Genomic DNA, 12,998 nt, shown 5'->3' on the forward strand with positions numbered 1-12,998 from the left:
GCTTCACACTCGACTGCAAACCGCCCCAGTGCATGCTGAAGGTCCTGGTTTGAAGAAGCCAACAGGACATCATCATCCGCAAAAAGCAGAGATGAAATCCTGTGGTTCCCAAACAGGATTCCTTCTGGCCCCTGGCTGTGCCTAGAAATTCTGTCCATAAAAATTATGAACAGAACCGGTGACAAAGGGCAGCCCTGCCGGAGTCCAACATGCACTGGGAACAGGTCTGACTTACTGCCAGCAATGCGAACCAGACTCCTGCTCCGTTCGTACAGGGACCGGACAGCCCTTAGCAAAGAGCCCCGAACCCTATTCTCCCGAAGCACCCCCCACAGAATACTACGGGGGACACGGTCGAATGCCTTCTCCAAATCCACAAAGCACATGTGGACTGGTTGGGCAAACTCCCATGAACCCTCGAGCACCCTATGAAGGGTATAGAGCTGGTCCAGTGTTCCGCGACCAGGACGAAAACCGCATTGTTCCTCCTGGATCCGAGGTTCGACTATTGGTCGAATTCTCCTCTCCAGTACCCTGGAGTAAACCTTCCCTGGGAGGCTGAGAAGTGTGATTCCCCTATAATTGGGGCACACTCTCCGGTCCCCTTTCTTAAAAAGAGGGACCACCACCCCAGTCTGCCACTCCAGAGGCACTGTCCCTGACCGCCACGCGATGTTGCAGAGGCGTGTCAACCAAGACAGCCCCACAACATCCAGAGACTTGAGATACTCAGGGCGGATCTCATCCACCCCCGGTGCCTTGCCACCGAGGAGCATGCAAACCACCTCAGTGACTTCGGCTTGGGTAATGGACGAGTCCACCTCTGAGTCATCAGCCTCAGTCTCCTCAGTGGAAGACATGACAGTGGGATTGAGGAGATCCTCAAAGTATTCCTTTCACCGCCCGACAATGTCCCCAGTCGAGGTCAACAGCTCCCCACCCGCACTGTAAACAGTGTTGGCAGAGTACTGCTTCCCCCTCCTGAGGCGCCGGACGGTTTGCCAGAATTTCTTCGAGGCCGACCGATAGTCCTTCTCCATGGCCTCCCCGAACTCCTCCCAGTTCCGAGTTTTTGCCTCCGCAACTGCCCGAGCTGCAGCACGCCTGGCCTGCCGATACCCGTCAGCTTCCTCGGGAGTCCTGGAGGTTAACATGGCCCGATAGGACTCCTTCTTCAGCTTGACGGCATCCCTTACTTCTGGTGTCCACCACCGGGTTCGGGGATTGCCGCCACGACAGGCACCGGAGACCTTGCGGCCACAGCTCCGAACAGCTGCGTCCACAATGGAGGTAGAGAACATGGTCCACTCAGACTCAATGTCCCCTGCCTCTCCCGGAGGTGGGAGTTAAAGACCTCCCCGACAGAGTGCTCGGCCAGACGTTCCCAGCAGACCCTCACCATACGTTTGGGCCTGCCAGGTCTGTCCAGCTTCCTCCTCCGCCAGCGGATCCAACTCACCACCAGGTGGTGATCAGTTGACAGCTCAGCCCCTCTCTTCACCCGAGTGTCCAAGACATAGGGCCGGAGATCAGATGAAACGACTACAAAGTCTATCATTGACCTCCGACCTAAGGTGTCCTGGTGCCACGTGCACTTATGGACCCCCCTATGCTCGAACATGGTGTTCGTTATGGACAAACCGTGACTAGCACAGAAGTCCAATAACAAAACACCACTCGGGTTCAGATCGGGGAGGCTGTTCCTCCCAACCACGCCCCTCCAGGTGTCACTGTCATCAGCCGCTGTGTCCGGGGATCAGGTCGTCGAGGCCCCTGCCTTCGACTGCCACCCAATCCACATTGCACCAGTCCCCTACTGCTACCTCTGTGGGTGGTGAACCCACAGGAGGTCGGGCCCACGTCACCTCTTCGGGCTGAGCCCGGCCGGGCCCCATGGGCAAAGGCCCGGCCACCAAGCGCTCGCATACGAGCCCCAACCCCGGGCCTGGCTCCAGGGTGGGGCCCCGGCTGCGTCATCCCGGGCGACGTCACGGTCCTCGGATTTTTCTCCATAGGGGTTTTGGTGAACTGCTCTTAGTCTGGCCTGTCACCTAGGACCTGTCTGCCTTGGGAAACCCTGACAGGGGCATAATGCCCCCGACAACATAGCTCCTAGGATCATTCAAGCACACAAACCCCTCCACCACAATAAGGTGGCAGTTCTAGGAGGGGACTCTCCAATTGTACAAAACAAAAATAATACACACATCTTGCAGAAAACGCTGAAAAGAAATGTCATCTTTACCTTTATGCCTGTTGATCAGTTCATCATCTGCTCACTTAACTATTCACAGTAGCAGACATTTTCTGTAAGGGTGCTCAAACTTTTGCATGCCACTGTAGAGATGTTCAAAGCATCCGATATGATGTTTACAAGTGCTTTTTTACCGATTTGATTTCTTAACGTCCACAGAAATGGCTTTGCAGGTTTCTTTAAGCTTTGGTTTAGCTAGTTTTGACACTTCTTTGAAGGTTTTAGGGAGATTTAAATTCAAAAGATTACGGTCAGTGTGCGACACCGTGTTTTAATTTGTTTGTATTTTGGTTGCCCGCAAGGCGCAAAGCATTATGGGTAATGTGAAAGTAGTCAATGTTGCATGTTGGGACCACATCGTGACCTGTAGTACCACTCTGTGCCTTTAGGGGCGCTGTTAGCAGCAGAGCATGTGAAGGGCCGAGTCAGTGTCTCTGTGGAGGAAGGCAAAGACACCAAGCTCCAAGTCTCTGAGTGAGTGTTCTTCTGAGTGTGCATGTTTTTGATTATAAAATGAAGAGATGTGTAAATGAACAACATGAATAGTCCTTATTAGTTTTCATTTTGACTCTAATAAATGGTTGTAGGGTGGTTGTGTGGAGGTTCATTTGGGTTTCCATTTACCTCCCAAAGCCATGCCGATAGGAGAAATGACTACTGTAAATTGCCCCGGGTGTGAGTGAACGTGTGCGCATGGTGCTCTAGATGGACTGGGCTCCCATCTGTGGGTTCTTTCTTTCTTTTCCTTCCTTCCTTTTTTCCATCCTTCCTTCCTTTTTTCCATCCTTCCTTCCTTCCTTCCTTCCTTCCTTCCTTTCTTTCTTTCTTTCTTTCTTTTTCTTTTCCTTCCTTCCTTCCTTCCTTCCTTCCTTTCTTTTTTCCTTCCTTCCTTCCTTCCTTCCTTCCTTTCTTTTTTCCTTCCTTCCTTCCTTTCTTTTTTCCTTCCTTCCTTCCTTCCTTCCTTCCTTCCTTCCTTCCTTTTCCTTCCTTCCTTCCTTCCTTCCTTCCTTTCTTTTTTCCTTCCTTCCTTCCTTCCTTCCTTCCTTTCTTTTTTCCTTCCTTCCTTCCTTCCTTCCTTTCTTTTTTCCTTCCTTCCTTCCTTCCTTCCTTCCTTCCTTTCTTTCTTTTTTCCTTCCTTCCTTCCTTTCTTTCTTTTTTCCTTCCTTCCTTCCTTCCTTCCTTCCTTTCTTTTTTCCTTCCTTCCTCTTTTTTTCCTTCCTTCCTTTCTTTTTTCCATTTTTCCCCTTCCTTTCTTTCTTTTTTCCTTCCTTCCTTTCTTTCTTTCTCTTTTCCTTTTTTTCTTTCTTTTCCTTCCTTCCTTCCTTCCTTCCTTCCTTCCTTCCTTTCTTTTTTCCTTCCTTCCTTCCTTCCTTTCTTTTTTCCTTCCTTCCTCTTTTTTTCCTTCCTTCCTTTCTTTTTTCCATTTTTCCCCTTCCTTTCTTTCTTTTTTCCTTCCTTCCTTTTTTCTTCCTTCCTTTCTTTCTTTCTCTTTTCCTTTCTTTTTTCTTTCTTTTCCTTCCTTTCTTTTTTCCTTCCTTCCTTCCTTCCTTCCTTCCTTCCTTTCTTTTTTTATTTCTTTCTTTCTTTTCCTTCCTTCCTTCCTTCCTTCCTTTTCCTTCCTTCCTTCCTTCCTTCCTTTTCCTTCCTTCCTTCCTTCCTTCCTTTCTTTTTTCCTTCCTTCCTTTCTTTCTTTCTTTTTTTCCTTCCTTCCTTCCTTTCTTTCTTTCTTTTTTCCTTCCTTCCTTTCTTTCTTTCTTTTTTCCTTCCTTCCTTTCTTTCTTTCTTTTTTCCTTCCTTCCTTTCTTTCTTTTTTCCTTCCTTCCTTCCTTTTTCTTTTTTCCTTCCTTCCTTCCTTTCTTTCTTTTTTCCTTCCTTCCTTCCTTCCTTTCTTTTTTCCATTTTTCCCCTTCCTTTCTTTCTTTTTTCCTTCCTTCCTTTCTTTCTTTCTCTTTTCTTTTTTCTTTTCCTTCCTTCCTTCCTTCCTTCCTTCCTTCCTTCCTTCCTTTCTTTTTTCCTTCCTTCCTTTCTTTCTTTCTTTCTTTCTTTCTTTTCCTTCCTTCCTTCCTTCCTTCCTTCCTTCCTTCCTTCCTTTCTTTCTTTTTTCCTTCCTTCCTTCCTTTCTTTTTTCCTTCCTTCCTTCCTTCCTTCCTTCCTTCCTTCCTTTCTTTTTTCCTTCCTTCCTCTTTTTTTCCTTCCTTCCTTTCTTTTTTCCATTTTTCCCCTTCCTTTCTTTCTTTTTTCCTTCCTTCCTTTTTTCTTCCTTCCTTTCTTTCTTTCTCTTTTCCTTTCTTTTCCTTCCTTTCTTTTTTCCTTCCTTCCTTCCTTCCTTCCTTCCTTCCTTCCTTCCTTCCTTTCTTTTTTCCTTCCTTCCTCTTTTTTTCCTTCCTTCCTTTCTTTTTTCCATTTTTCCCCTTCCTTTCTTTCTTTTTTCCTTCCTTCCTTTTTTCTTCCTTCCTTTCTTTCTTTCTTTCTTTCTCTTTTCCTTTCTTTTTTCTTTCTTTTCCTTCCTTTCTTTTTTCCTTCCTTCCTTCCTTCCTTCCTTCCTTCCTTTTTTCCTTCCTTCCTTTCTTTCTCTCTTTCTCTCTCCCTCCCTCCCCTCACCCAGTATTCCAATGACCAAGATCCAAAACAAACCTGATAAAGTGGTGACTGAAGATGAATGCATGAATAAATGGTTATGGTCGGAGTGAATTTTGTCTTGGAAATTTAGAATATGCTCATTCTGGAACACCACACAATGTTCTGACTTTTTTGTATTTTTTATTTTTTTCCCCTCTTTAGTCAGGTGCAGTTCAGTGATGTGAACTCCATTACGCGTTACCTTGCGCGTGTAGCACCCAGTCTGGGTCTGTATGGCTCCAACATGCTGGAACAAACTGAGGTCAGAAAATAAGGCTTTTTGTTTTTATTTCATTTTGTTTTGTTGTTTTTTTCTTGTTCCCACACCATACAAAAATATAGATTGACTCTGAGTTGAGCCAAATTCAGCAGCACTGCTGCACAAAATGGAAGGCTGTGTTAAAGGCATTAAATCTTGAATGAAGTCTCATAAAAGGCAGTCTGGTTTATATTTCCTTAGAGCTTTATCACTCTTTTGCAGTGTCAAAAGCTATATTTTAAAAAGTTTGCTGTAATCTCCAGTGCTCTAAAGCTGTCCAAAATATAAAATGTACACAATGCTTAGAAAGTAATACATGCCAGACTGAATGATGTTACGAACATGCTGTCTTGCAGTGTTTAAACTCTGTTTCCTTACCAGCAGGAAAAGTCTTAAGTATGTATAAGATCTACTCAGACTGTTAACATCTGACACATGATGTTTAAAGCTTTTAAAAAGTTTAGTTATCCCATCACAAGCAGTTCACTCTGCTGAGACAGGATTTTGTCATCTCGGAGAATATTAGGAATGCAAGCTTATTTTACGTTTTATGATTTTGTAGCATTGCCGTAGATTGTTAATACTAATAATAAGTGTTGTATAAGCCGTTCTGTATGTCTCCAGGTGGACCACTGGCTAGAGTTCAGTGCCCAGAGGCTGAGTGGACAGCAGGACCTGGCTGCTGCTCTTGCGCAGTTGGATGCAGCACTGTCACTGCGCACCTTCCTGGTGGGCCACACCCTGACACTGGCTGATCTCTGTGTTTGGGCTGCTCTCAAAGGTGAAACGATGGACCCGATCAGGGTCGTTTTCTAATAGCATAAACCTGTCTTTGTCCGAACATTGTTGGACGCTTGTCCGCTTACTAACAGAGAATTGCGCTTGGTCATCGTTCTAATCAAGGCATCATGAAATAGAGAAGTTTGTATTTCCTCTGGTTTATAGGCAATGCGGGGTGGCAGGCAGTGCAGGCTAAACCCCGCTCCTTTCCTCACACCTGCCGCTGGTTCTCTTTCCTGAGCTCTCAGATGCCTTTCCGTGAGGTGGGCAACAAATGGGCCGGCAAGCTCTCTGACAACCAGGCTCCTGTAAGTTGTTCTTTCTTTTTTCCCCTCCCCCCTCAACAATTTTGATCAATGACCTAAAAGACCAACCACACACACAATGTTTTGACACTGCTATGAAGGTCGGTACCTTTCAACTGGCCTTCGTTTTCTGTGCAACGGGAAACAAACCTTCCATGTTGAAATCACAAACATTGAGTTTCAAGATAAAGGACGAGAGTTGAACCTCTGTGTTGTAGCTTGGGGCAGGGCTAAGTTTCTCATCTCATTATCTCTAGCCACTTTATCCTGTTCTACAGGGTCGCAGGCAAGCTGGAGCCTATCCCAGCTGACTACGGGCGAAAGGCGGGGTACACCCTGGACAAGTCGCCAGGTCATCACAGGGCTGACACATAGACACAGACAACCATTCACACTCACATTCACACCTACGGTCAATTTAGAGTCACCAGTTAACCTAACCTGCATGTCTTTGGACTGTGGGGGAAACCGGAGCACCCGGAGGAAACCCACGCGGACACGGGGAGAACATGCAAACTCCGCACAGAAAGGCCCTCGCCGGCTCCGGGGCTCGAACCCAGGACCTTCTTGCTGTGAGGCGACAGCCCTAACCACTACACCACCGTGCCGCCCGGCTAAGTTTCTGAGCTAGAAAAAATGTAAGCTAAAACCCTGAAATGAGATTTTAGTGCAGTATTACATGCTACAGATTTAAAATGTTATTCAAAATATAATTGTACCTTCAAGCAAAACCTAATTACATATTGTACAAAACATAACAAACACGATCAGTACGGTATGTAAAGGAGTTTTCAAACAGAACTCTTCTGTTTTTTCCATCATTTCAATTTCAGCCTGTTGTGAAAGAGAAGAAGGCGGATGTTGGGAAGTTTGTGGAGCTGCCTGATGCCGAGGTGGGCAAAGTCGTGGTGCGATTCCCTCCGGAGGCCAGTGGGTATGTTACGCAAAAGCTTGCATAGGACAAAGTGGCTTAAAACTGCTGAGCTGTGCTCCTTAGTTTTATCACATAATTCTAAAATGTTCCTAAATGTCACACTGATCTCTGCAGCTACCTGCATATTGGCCATGCCAAGGCTGCTCTTCTCAACCAGCACTACCAAGTTAACTTCAAGGGAAAGCTGATCATGCGCTTTGATGACACAAACCCTGAGAAGGAGAAGGAGGACTTTGAGAAGGTGTAGCATTTCTTTCTTATCCACAGTTTATACTACTACTTTGCTATTTGCTCTCTCTCTCTCTCTCTCTCTCTCTCTCTCTGTTTTGTTTATTTTTAAGGGAATATTTAAGGCTTTTTTGTGTGGTTTCTGAGGCAAGATGTTGCTTTTTGCTGTAGGTGATCTTGGAGGATGTGGCCATGCTGCAGATTAAGCCAGATCAGTTCACTTACACAAGCGACCACTTCCCCACTATCCAGCGTATGGCTGAGCAGCTGCTTCAGGAAGGCAAGGCCTACGTTGACGACACGCCCCCTGACACCATGAAGCAGGAGAGGGAGCAGAGGATTGAGTCGCACCACCGCAACAACTGTGAGTGGCTTCTGCTCCTTTGTGCAGAAATTGATGCTTGTATAAGTTGAAGACAATTAATGACTGTTAATTTCTTTCTTCTCCATAGCTGTGGAGAAGAACTTGCAGATGTGGGAGGAGATGAAGGCAGGCACAGACTACGGTCAGACCTGCTGTTTGAGAGCTAAAATTGATATGAACTCCAATAACGGCTGCATGCGTGACCCGACGCTGTACCGCTGCAAAAACGCCCCCCATCCCCGCACCGTTAACACGTACAAGTGCGTATATACACATGCATACACCGTAAATGTCTTTATACGGCGAGATCATGATGGGTCTACGACGTGACCTTTGTGTGTGGGCTGCTGTTAAAGGTGAGACTGCATACAGGAGGAATACCGGTCTCTGTGGCACGTCTTGTTCTGTAAACTGGAGGTTATGTCCAAACAATCAGCACAAGGACATGGTTCTGTTTACCAATCTGCCATAATATCTGTTGGAAAAGTCCCCCATTGCACTCGTATTCAAAGATTCTAGTCTAGCTTACGTTACTAAAAAATAAAGGTGACAGTCTTTCTTGGTCCCCGTGGCCGGCGAGGCCTTTCTGTGCGGAGTTTGCATGTTCTCCCCGTGTCCGCATGGGTTTCCTCCGGGTGCTTCGGTTTCCCTCACAGTCCAAAGACATGCAGGTTAGGTTAACTGGTGACTCTAAATTGACCGTAGGTGTGAATGTGAGTGTGAATGGTTGTCTGTGTCTATGTGTCAGCCCTGTGATGACCTGGCGACTTGTCCAGGGTGTACCCCGCCTTTCGCCCGTAGTCAGCTGGGATAGGCTCCAGCTTGCCTGCGACCCTGTAGAACAGGATAAAGTGGCTAGAGATAATGAGATGAGATGAGAGGAGTCTTTCTTGGTTCCAGTGTTGGGCACGTTACTTTCAAAAAGTAATTAGTTATAGTTACTAGTTACTTTTCCCAAAAAGTAACTGAGTTAGTAACGGAGTTACTTTGTCATAAAAGTAACTAATTACCAGGGAAAGTAATTATTCCGTTACATTTTGTTCCCCCTCAAAAAAAATCTAATTCAATTAGTGTAATCATAATAAAAGTGAATGTTAAATGTGTTTAATGACTGAAATGGACACTTAACAGAACCAGTTAGTAATGTTATCTACACTATATTAATATTTTTGTGGGACAATGTGAGAGAAGACATCTATCAAATTTAATATATTTTTGTAGTTATTAAAATTATGTTACTAATTACTGGCCACTGACGAGGACAAACGCTTTGTTCCTCGACATAATGTGCATTGCACGTAAACACTCTTGCCTTTTATTTCAAGTAATGAAAAGTAATGGCTGTATTTCCAATGTGAAAGCGCAGTGCTGGGCTGACCGCTCGCCATCGCTGTGTCTTCCGATTGAAAGAGCGCGCAGTAGTGCAGTAGGCGTGGCCTACCTACGTATGTTGTCCAAATCTACTCTGATTGGCTTACTGTGCCGTTGTCTCGTGTCTCCCCGCCCCACACTAAAGCAGAGGAAAGAAAGGCTGAACGAGCAGCATGCCAGATGAGAACAGCGTTAATAAAGTAACGCATAGTATTTTATTGTAAGTAACGGGAATGGCGTTATAACGATGTAAAAAGTAATTAGTTAGATTACTCGTTACTAAAAAAAGGTAACGCCGTTACTAACGCCGTTTATTTCTAACGCCGTGATTCCCATCACTGCTTGGTTCCCTAAAGGGCATTTCAGCCCATTATTTTTCATGGGGGTTTTTATTGCCAAAATAAATCAAATATTGGCGGCACAGTGGTGTAGTGGTTAGCGCTGTCGCCTCACGGCAAGAAGGTCCTGGGTTCGAGCCCCGGGGCCGGCGAGGGCCCTTCTGTGTGGAGTTTGCATGTTCTCCCCGTGTCCGCGTGGGTTTCCTCCGGGTGCTCCGGTTTCCCCCACAGTCCAAAGACATGCAGGTTAGGTTAACTGGTGACTCTAAATTGACCGTAGGTGTGAATGTGAGTGTGAATGGTTGTCTGTGTCTATGTGTCAGCCCTGTGATGACCTGGCGACTTGTCCAGGGTGTACCCCGCCTTTCGCCCGTAGTCAGCTGGGATAGGCTCCAGCTTGCCTGCGACCCTGTAGAAGGATAAAGCGGCTAGAGATAGTGAGTGAGTGAGTGAGATAAATCAAATATTCAATTTCATGACTTTTTGATTTAATTCCAAAAGAGAGAGAAAAAGCACAGGTTGTTGGGTATGCCCAGTGTCACCTGAATAAGTTAGGAACAGTATACATATTGCACTATAGAAAAAAAAAAAAAAAGATTGAATTCGGTGTGTCCAAACTTTTGACTGCTACTGTATCTGTGAATATGATCATTTTGTGATGTAATGTTTTGATTGTACATAACTTTAATGGATAACTTTGCGTTCTAAATTTTGACTTGCTCCCTTGCTGTAGGGTGTACCCCACATATGACTTCGCCTGCCCCATTGTAGACAGCATTGAGGGTGTGACCCACGCTCTCCGCACCACAGAGTACCACGACCGAGATGAGCAGTTCTACTGGATAATCGACGCCCTGCGGCTGCGGAAGCCCTACATCTGGGAGTACGCGCGGCTCAATCTCAACAACACGGTGCTCTCTAAAAGGAAACTCACCTGGTTTGTGGATCAGGGCTATGTGGATGGATGGTGAGTTATTCCAGAATTTTTATCTATTTATTTATTTTTAATTTCATCTCATCTCATCATCTCTAGCCACTTTATCCTGTTCTACAGGGTCGCAGGCAAGCTGGAGCCTATCCCAGCTGACTACGGGTGAAAGGCGGGGTACACCCTGGACAAGTCGCCAGGTCGTCACAGGGCTGACACATAGACACAGACAACCATTCACACTCACATTCACACCTACGGTCAATTTAGAGTCACCAGTTAACCTAACCTGCATGTCTTTGGACTGTGGGGGAAACCGGAGCACCCGGAGGAAACCCACGCGGACACGGGGAGAGCATGCAAACTCCGCACAGAAAGGCCCTCGCCGGCCACGGGGCTCGAACCCGGACCTTCTTGCTGTGAGGCGACAGCGCTAACCACTACACCACCGTGCCACCCCTTTATTTTTAATTTATTTGTCAAAACTTCTGTAATAAAGGCTTATGTCCATTGTGTTTTATAGGCTCATGCTTATTGTCTAATACAAAGGGTGGTGTTTATCTTTTCCCCAGGGATGACCCACGATTTCCCACGGTCAGAGGAGTTCTGCGCAGGGGAATGACTGTTGCAGGGCTCAAGCAATTCATTGCTGCCCAGGTATGCAACCCTTTATGCATGTGTGCATCGTCACTTTGTCTCTGAACTGCAGTTTTGCACATTCCAAGGTCATGTCCTACATCTCCATTCTGTGAAACTTTTATTGCACATTCCAGCTCACACTGTACAGCTTGGTTCTTAACTTAGCCCATTACGCACATTCTCTTCCGCTCATGCACACTTACGATATCTCGTCTTCATCATGTGACCTACACATTCCAGACATACTGTACAGCTTGGACTTCAATAACTCGTGCGCATACCCCTTAAAGGGGAACAGAGGGCAATATATAGAGTAAATATAACAATAAAACACACATTAACGAACCTTATTTAAGACTTACAAAAGTTTTTTGTTCTAAGGTTGGAAAGTTATAGTGTTTTGAAAGTAGCTCGAGCAAACTGTTTCCGCAGTTTGAACAGCCCGCCATGATATTAATTTTATCCAATCAGAATGCACGTTCATTTTCTCTGCGTAACACTCATGACGTATGTATGTGCCCAGTTGTGTTGGCTCATTGAGGTTGGGAATAGCACGTGTGAATCGGAAAGTAGGATGAATTGTAAGTGATCGGCTACACAATGCCACAGTGTGTTGCTTTCGGGTGTAATAACAGGACCGATGGAAAGCATAACGATCCTCCAGACGTGTCTTTTCACTCGTTTCCGCTGAAAAACACCAAGCGAGTTCGAGCTTTCTTCTCTTCTTTCGTCATCACCGGAGTCGAGAGTACCTCTCCTAGGTTCAAACTGGTACCCTTCTAAGCCACAGCCTGCTTGCAGTGTGTCTTGCGGGATCTCTTCGTATGATTCGACAGAGCTGTCGCTTTCACTTGATGCGCCCGACGCCATGATTACACACTTCTCTCCTAGTGCAGTGGGTAGGGCTGACGTCACGGTCTTTTAAAAATGCCGACTCTTGTGCCGTTTAGCGTACCGACTATTATATTTACAATTACCAAGATATTTCGTTGTTTTCTAGTATATAAATTTGATAGAATACTTAAGAATACGTTACTTTGTCACATCAGCAACTGTATATATTAGATTTGGTACCCCTTTAAATTATGTCCACTTTTCAAATTTGTGTATTTCAGATTCTTCTAGTTCTTATTCTATGTATATAGCTACTTCTTGTCTTTGCTAAATTCTTCAGTTTAACTGTTCAAGCGCCAACCACCAAAGCAACTTCCTTGTATGTGAGAATGTACTTGGCAATAAACTTGATTCTGATTAGTTGTGTCTGTGTTTTGTCTTAATTTCCTTACACTTCTGTCCTCACGCAGGGTGGATCCAGGTCTGTGGTCAACATGGAATGGGATAAGATCTGGTCGTTCAACAAAAAGGTAAAGACTTGCAGCTTTATATTGCATTCATTTAGGCAGTGTCTGTGGTCAGTAATGTCACACTTCTCAGTAAGCATGCTGACGTCAGACACGAGTTGTAAAAGTGTTTCGAGACGACTGTAGAAATCAGTCTGAAGTCAGCACTTTTTGCTGGAAGATCGATGCAGAGACTCAGATACCTGATACTAACCGGTGGACTGATTTATAATCCGAGCCCAATGTATGTAATGTTCTGTTTATTCTTGATAAAAGATTCATCCATTATTTGTTATAGTTTGATGCTGCTTGCCTAATCTATATTTGGATGCTTGATGCACATTGAGACCTCTTTAAGTCTGTGTACTTTTATTCCCGGCCGTGTGTGAGCATGGCTCTAACGCCCGTCCTCGCCTTCTTTCCTTCATGCTTGCTTTTATCATGTCATCTCATTGCCTCGTACTACATTTTGATTTGCAATTTCTTAAATCTAGACCCTTGCCTACCCACTTCCCTTTTTATTTTATTCTTCTAGGTGTGTTTTGGCAGCTGCCCTTTTGAAACCATACCTCTAATGAAGACAGCATATCGGCTATGCAGCCTGTCTAATTCAAACCCTTGGAGATCATTACTTGTCAT

General features: G+C 45.3%; 1 protein-coding gene across 1 annotated transcript in view; it reads left to right on the forward strand.

Moving 5' to 3' along the window:
- The window catches only part of eprs1 (glutamyl-prolyl-tRNA synthetase 1), a 77,729-nt gene that overhangs the window by 24,102 nt on the left and 40,629 nt on the right, over nucleotides 1–12,998 (forward strand). The window contains exons 2-12 of the mRNA XM_060934205.1: nucleotides 2,644–2,728; nucleotides 5,036–5,135; nucleotides 5,757–5,913; nucleotides 6,078–6,220; nucleotides 7,051–7,151; nucleotides 7,266–7,392; nucleotides 7,551–7,743; nucleotides 7,832–8,003; nucleotides 10,186–10,419; nucleotides 10,953–11,037; nucleotides 12,324–12,383. Coding sequence (XP_060790188.1) covers nucleotides 2,644–2,728; nucleotides 5,036–5,135; nucleotides 5,757–5,913; nucleotides 6,078–6,220; nucleotides 7,051–7,151; nucleotides 7,266–7,392; nucleotides 7,551–7,743; nucleotides 7,832–8,003; nucleotides 10,186–10,419; nucleotides 10,953–11,037; nucleotides 12,324–12,383 — 1,457 coding nt within the window. The remainder of the gene's footprint in view (nucleotides 1–2,643; nucleotides 2,729–5,035; nucleotides 5,136–5,756; nucleotides 5,914–6,077; nucleotides 6,221–7,050; nucleotides 7,152–7,265; nucleotides 7,393–7,550; nucleotides 7,744–7,831; nucleotides 8,004–10,185; nucleotides 10,420–10,952; nucleotides 11,038–12,323; nucleotides 12,384–12,998) is intronic.

The sequence above is a fragment of the Neoarius graeffei genome, chromosome 11, assembly GCF_027579695.1.
Source record: "Neoarius graeffei isolate fNeoGra1 chromosome 11, fNeoGra1.pri, whole genome shotgun sequence".
Taxonomy (NCBI): domain Eukaryota; kingdom Metazoa; phylum Chordata; class Actinopteri; order Siluriformes; family Ariidae; genus Neoarius; species Neoarius graeffei.